General features: G+C 44.7%; 1 protein-coding gene across 1 annotated transcript; it reads right to left on the bottom strand.

Annotated features, from left to right (window-relative positions):
- Positions 1-346: 346 nt before the first annotated feature.
- Positions 347-5,846, bottom strand: LOC144229241 (uncharacterized). The gene is made up of 3 exons (XM_077761229.1): positions 5,841-5,846; positions 2,822-3,005; positions 347-2,060 (listed from the first exon to the last, which is right to left on the bottom strand). Exons 1-3 carry the CDS (start codon positions 5,844-5,846, stop codon positions 1,462-1,464), a joined length of 789 nt encoding a protein of 262 aa, XP_077617355.1. The 3' UTR covers positions 347-1,461.
- Positions 5,847-6,900: the final 1,054 nt, after the last annotated feature.

The following is a 6,900-nucleotide window of genomic DNA, read 5'->3' as shown; positions in this document are numbered from 1 at the left end:
TATACTGTTTCTGCTTATCTAGTATAAATATATCCTCTGGTAAATATTTGGCACTTAAACAATTTTTTAAATGGGTAGATGGATAGATCAATGGATGGATGAATTTTTAAAATTTTATAGTTTAAAGAAACATAAACCATGAGAAAAGGTATCAACCCTAAAAACTGGTTCAACATGAAAAGTTCTTTTTTAAAAAAAGTAAAAGTATATTACAGAAGACAGTTACTGGAATGAGTCCTTCCTGACCTCATAGCATTTTTTTTTCCAAGTACAGACTAACCTTGACACCTCTCCTGTATTTGCATGTGTTTTCTATTGCTACTGTAACAAATTACCACAACTTGAGTGGGTTAAGCAACACACATTTATCATACAGTTCTGAAGGTCAGAAGTCCCAAATGGGTTGGCAGGGCTGCATTCTTTCTGGAGGCTCTAGGAGAGAATTGGTTTCTGAGTTTTTTCCAGTTTCCAGAGGCTGCCCACATTCCCTGGTTGGTGGCTTTGCAGGACTCCAATCTCTGCTTCCAGACTGTGTCTATCTTCTTCTCTGACTCCCACTGTCTTGCCTCTCTTCCTCATAAGGATCCTTATAATTACACTGGGCCTCCTGGGATATTCCAGGATAATCTCCGCATCTCAAGATCCTTAATTTACTCATATCTGTACAATTCCTTTTACCATGTAAAGTAATAGGTTTTTTTATACTAGGATGTGGGCATTTTGGGGGGAGGGGCCATTCATTATTCTGCCTACAACACTTGAGTTCCAGAAAGCTGAGTTCTCCGAGAGGTAGTAGAAAAGGCTGAAGGGGAATAGAAACCCCAAAGCTAGCAGAGGTGGCAACTCAAATGTAGTCCTTATAGCTCCAGCTAAGTCATTCTGGGCTAAATTCAGGGATCCATTTAGTGGGGGGGAAGACACGTCCAAAGTCTTTTTCTCCTATTTTCTGAGTAGAGTGGCGTAAAGATTAAAAAAGTAAAAAAAGTATTTCCATATTTTTCCATTTTGTAAAAACGCATTGATTTGGAGGTGCCTTTTAAATTCTTGAAATGTCCTGAAGAATTGGAATAGGACTTCCTCCATGGAGTTGTAGAGGGAGACCCAGAAGCATCAGAATATATTTGTTCAAGGAGAGCTTTTTCTAATAGTTATTTTTGTTTAAAAAAAAATGAATCGCCTCAAAAAAAAAGGGGGATACCATTAGCTTTCTGAAAAGCTTACTACATTGTCCCTTTCCTTGTCTTTTTCCAAGCGGTGTAAATCTGTGTTTAGTGCTTAGTCTTTAAATTCCCAATAGATTATCAGATTAATGTTAAAACTGCTTCGTTCTTTGCTCATGTACTTCCTTTTAAAATGAGATGGGGACACAAGGCTCGCTCGGGGCGTCTCGGTGGCGGGCGCTGAGGTTTTGCTCTCCGCAACGCTGGGCTCGCAAGCAGCCGCGCGGGGCGGGGCTCTAAGTTACCTGCGCTTCATTCCATCTCTTACGTTGGCTTTTGGCAATCCAAGAATCAAGGGGATACCGGGTGACGGCATTCGGCCATGCTCGCCCCTCACCTCTGCTCTCACAAGGGCGTCTGTGCGCCTCCTAAATTGTCCTCCCTCCACCACCCAAGGAGGGACTAGCGGGGTATCCCGTCGGAAGCTCAGCCATATCGGTAAACAGGGAGGATGTAAGGATTCGGGTGAAAGGCTGCTGTCAGTCAGATCTTCCGTCTGCAATATTTGAAAGCAAAAACCTTGACCTAACAGTGATGAAAGAAGGTAACCTTTCCCGGCAGGACGTGGGGAGGAAAGGTCCAGGGAAACAGTGGTAGCAGAGCAGCCAGCTGGACCGCCGCCAGGAAAACTTGGGAAGTCTGGAGTCAGAGGCGCATTTTTTGGTACTGTGGTCCGGCGGCCATTCTCTCCAGCAGGCTGTGAGTGAACGAGCAGCCCCTGTTGGCTGCGAAGGTGCTTAACAGTCTTTCGCAGAGAAGTTTTGGCGATGGTCCGGTAGGGGGCAGTAAAGAGGCGGCTACTAACCGCTGAATATCCTAAGTCACTGGTGAGTTTTAACCCTAAAGGAGACACAAAATAGGAGACAAACGTAAACTAGTGGGACGAGAGTGTCAGTAATAAAGCCCAGTTACATTTCACTTGTTTTTAATGTACATATTCCTGGGCTCCTGGACCTGTAAAAAGGTGGAGATAAGCTTCTGCCGTTTGTTTAGGAGACGCAGGATTTTGCTCACAATCGAGAGTTAAACAAAAGAGACGGGGTCTCGCTATGTTGCCCAGGCTGGAGTGCAGTGGCTATTCACAGGCGCGATCCCACTACTGATCAGCACGGGAGTTTTGACCTGCTCCGTTTCCGACCTGGGCCGGTTCACCCCTCCTTAGGCAACCTGGTGGCCCCCCGCTCCCGGGAGGTCACCATATTGATGCCGAACTTAGTGCGGACACCCGATCGGCATAGCGCACGACAGCCCAGAACTCCTGGGCTCAAGCGATCCTCCCGCCTCAGCCTCCCGAGTAGCTGGGACTACAGGCGCGCGCCACCGCGCCCGGCGCTCGCAGAGCCTGCAAAGCAGTACTAGAGGCTGTGCTGGGATGACGTGTCTGGGGGTGGGGCAAGGGCGGGGCTGCGGGAAGGGCTGCGCCCAGTGCGAGGCGGTCCGGAAGCCGAGGCTCTGTGACGTCACACTGGGGATCGGCTGCTCTGCTGCTTTATTGGGCTCCCGGCCGTGAAGCCCCCTTCGCTGTTACGGCCTCGGGCTCTGGGCGTGTAGCTCGGAACGCTGGGTCCCTGTACTTAAGCCAGCCTTCATACATACTGCACCTTTTCCGGGAAGATGAGACAGCCGTCTGTCCCTGAATGCCTCATTGTCCGCCGCGAGCAGACCCTTTCGCCGTACAGCTGTACGAGTAGTAACCTGTAGTAGCGAGGGTATTGGGGGGCCGCAAAAGTGCCGGTGGCCCACTCCGTGTTCACTACTGAAATGAAGGAAGCCTGAGGGAACGGTCTGCTTTTGTCACTCCCGCATGTTCGTTGCCCGTTATTGTTGGAGAAAAATCGTCTCTGGGTGGATGGGCTCAAGGATTAGGATTTGGCAGCCTGGAGGGTTTTTTGGAACAGGTCTAGGTTAGGAAGGGGTAAGGAGAAGAAGGAAAAAAGAAGTTTGCAATCATTGTAGATCTCCAACCACCAGACTTTTTATCTGCCCAGTCACGATCTTCCCCATTCTTTTCTTCTGGAAAGTAGTCCCGATTTCCCCTTCCATTTCCTCCGTGCATCACATAACTTCTCTCCCTCCTTCACAGATAAATAAAGGCCATCAGAAAAACTCTATCAACTTCTTGTCACCCCCTCCTCTAAATTTGTGTTTACATCTTCAAGGAAGGACAACTGTTGTCACTTCCTATCTCAAATCCAGTAGGTGACAATTCCTCCATCAGTCATTTCCACACCCATCCTCTCTCTCTTTCACTTGCTTAAATTAATACTGAGCTTTCTTTCATCTTAAAAGCTCTCCTCTGACCTTGCCTCTCTTTCCAAATGGAATCTGTGTTTTCACAGACTGCACTTTTTTGAAAGCATGTTATACAATTACTACATTCATTTCTTAACATTCCATCTTTAGTCTATAGTCTACCTATACCCTGAAACTATTCTAATGCTCCCACACCTAAGCTCCTAAGTGGCAGATCTGAGGGATCCTATAAGACCCACGTAACATAATTCCACACACACACACACCCCCCGTGTCATTTGTGACCACTACCTCCTACTTGAAATGTTCTTTTCCTTGGTTCTTTACTTGTTCATTTCAGAACTCTTTCAGTCGTCCTTGACTGCTGTTTCATTCATTTAACAGCAGATCTTTTTCTTGCCGATCCAATGACAGGCACTATACTAGATGATAGAGATGGGATGTGATGAAGAGAGACATCTGGGAGAAACAAAAACCAGCAATAGACACACGGACTTGGTACATACAATGCAGGAAACCAAGTGCTGAGAGAAGAGCAGTGAGAGCAGTGGTGGCAAGAATGGGGAAGGGTCCTCTTGAGGAGGTGTCATTTAAACTGGGGCCTGAAGAATGAGCTATCAGTTAAAGAACTTCGATTGCCAGCAGTAGTCCAAAGTAAAGGAACTCCTCTCAAGAAGGAACTGGTTGGAAAGAAATGGGGGGAATGTGGCAGAATGGTGGTTGTCTCCGTCTGTTCTCAGCTTTTACAAATATTTACATGGCTCGATGAAATCCCACTTAGAGACTCATGTGATTTGATGTAAAGTCCAAGAGTGAAAGGTCAAGAAAGAATTCTTGAGACATTTTTGGTGCAAAAAAGGTGGTTTTATTAAAGCATGGGTTCAGAACCTGCAGGCAGAAAGAGCTGCACTGGGATCGTGAGGAACAACTGGTTATATACTTTTAAGTTTGTTGCCCGGACGGGTGGGGCAGTAGACACAAAGCTTCCCAAAGGATTTTCATATGTTAAAAAAGACTTACAGGATCCCGGAGGCCTAGCTTCTGTCAAGCTCAGGTTCCTCCTTGCCACTAGTAAAGTATTAACATTACGACAGTTGGGAGTTCCTGGAGAAATGTCATACTTGGCCTGTCTTAAGTATTTGTCTGTCCAATGGGCTGCAAGTTGTAAGGAAATTTAATTTTATCTACATTTTCTTTTGCCTTTGTTCTCCACATCAGAGACCACATTTCCCAGTTTCTCTCACAACCAAGTGTGTTCAGATTCTCCCCAATGGAATATGAGTGCAAATGATAGGTGCAGCCTCTACTCATTTGCTTAAAAATAAATCTTTTGTCCTCTACTTCTGCTATTTTGCCCTTCCCCAGTGCTAGATGGCGCCAGTGCAAACCCACAGCAGTGTCCCAGCTTTATGCAAATGAGGACAATATCCTAGGGTATATAGCAGAGCATCAAGAGGAAAGAAACCAGGGTCCATTCATGACCTAATGGAGCTGGGCCACCCTGCCGGCCTTGGTCACTTCTACCTCTGGACTGTTACATGAGAATTAAGTTTCATCTCATTTTATGTCACTGTGATTTGCAGGGGGTGGGGCGGCGGTCTCCTGTTATTGTAGCATACTCAGTACTCTAACCTATATAGGGAAGCTCACAGAAGAAGACCTTTGACTAACCAGAACTCAGAAAGGGCAGGAACCAAAAGAGCTATAGCCATCTCCAGCTCACCCTAATTGGACAAATCAGCCTCGATCTCCCATAAGAAGGGTCTGATTTTCTTTTTTTTTTTTAATTTTTTTTAATGTTCTATTTATTTCTAGGAGAGAGAGAGAGAGAGACAGGGTGAGCAGGGGAGAGTCAGAGAGAGAGGAAGTCACAGACTCTGAAACAGGCTCCAGGCTCTGAAAAGATTAAAATAATTCATTTTTTTTTAATGTTTTATTTATTTCTAGGAGAGAGAGAGAGAGACAGTGTGAGCAGGGGAGGGTCAGAGAGAGGGACTCACAGACTGAAACAGGCTCCAGGCTCTGAGCTGGCAGTCAGCACAGAGCCCAACGCGGGGCTCGAACCCAAGAACCGCGAGATCATGACCTAAGCGAAAGTCGGACGCTTAACCGACTAAGCCACTCAGGCTCCCCAAGAAGGGTCTGATTTTCTAGTTTGAGTCCTGTGCCCTCCTACAACCTCTATATTCATATCCATTTCTATTATATTTATGTTGTAAATAAAGCTTTTATGTTCTGTTTTTCTCATTTATCACTATAATTTTGGTGGCACTGTAAACCTCTCAATTTGATGCATAGCTTATAATAATTTAAATCTAACGACAGTCGATTACACTAACCAGTTCTCAATCATTCTATACATTTTACCGGCATCGTTTTATAGATTAGTAATATGCATGATATCCAGTGCTAAATCAATTATTCACAAGCTTGAATTGGTGTTTGCTTTTTTTCTTTTTTAACGTTTTGTAACTTTTTCTTCCTGTTTTATTGAGGTGTAATTTACAAATAGAATTGTAAGCTATTACAACTTGGGGGTGCCTGGGTGGGTGGCTCAGTTGGTTAAGCATCTGACGTCAGCTCAGGTCATGATCTCATGGTTCCTGAGTTCAGGCCCGCATGGGGCTCTGGGCTGGCAGCTCAGAGCGTGGAGCCTGCTTCGGATTCTGTGTCTCCGTTTCTCTCTCTCTCTCTCTGCCCTCCTCTGCTCACGCTCTGTCTCTCAAAAATAAATGTATGTTTTAAAAAAATAAAGTGTANGGATTCCAACCATCAAGTTAATCTAACCATCATCTTACATATTTACTTCTCCCCCCCTTTTGGTAAGAACATTTAACTTCTACTCTCTTAGCAAATTTCAGTTGTACAATACAATGTGAAAGTGTTATAGTCACCATATTATACATTAGATCCTCAGACTTTTTTCATTTTATAACTGAAAATTTGTACCCTTTTACCAACCTCTCCCTATTTAGTCCCCCCCAGCCCCTGCCAACGAGTTTTCTACTCTTGTTTTTATGAGCTCGACATTAAAAAAAATTTATTTTACATTTATTTATTATTGAGAGACAGAAAGAGGCAGAGCACGAGTGGGGGAGGGGCAGAGAGACATTGAGACACAGAATCCGAAGCAGGCTCCAGACTCTGAGCTGTCAGCACAGAGCCCGAGACAGGGTTCAAATTCACAAACCATGAGATCACGACCCGAGCTGAAGTTCGATATTTAACCGACTGAGCCCCCAGGCGCCTGGAGCTTGACATTTTTAAACAAAAGATTCCACATATAAATGATACCATGCAATATTTTTCTTTTTCTGCCTAGTTTCTTTTACTTAGCATATGCCCTCCAATTTTATCCATGTCACAAATGATAAGATTTCCTTGTTTTTAAAGACTGAATAGTATTCCATCATTTTATATACATAGA

The sequence above is a fragment of the Crocuta crocuta genome, unplaced genomic scaffold (assembly GCF_008692635.1).
Source record: "Crocuta crocuta isolate KB4526 unplaced genomic scaffold, BGI_CrCroc_1.0 scaffold163, whole genome shotgun sequence".
Lineage (NCBI taxonomy): Eukaryota > Metazoa > Chordata > Mammalia > Carnivora > Hyaenidae > Crocuta > Crocuta crocuta.
This window is presented reverse-complemented; position numbering and strand designations above follow the sequence as displayed.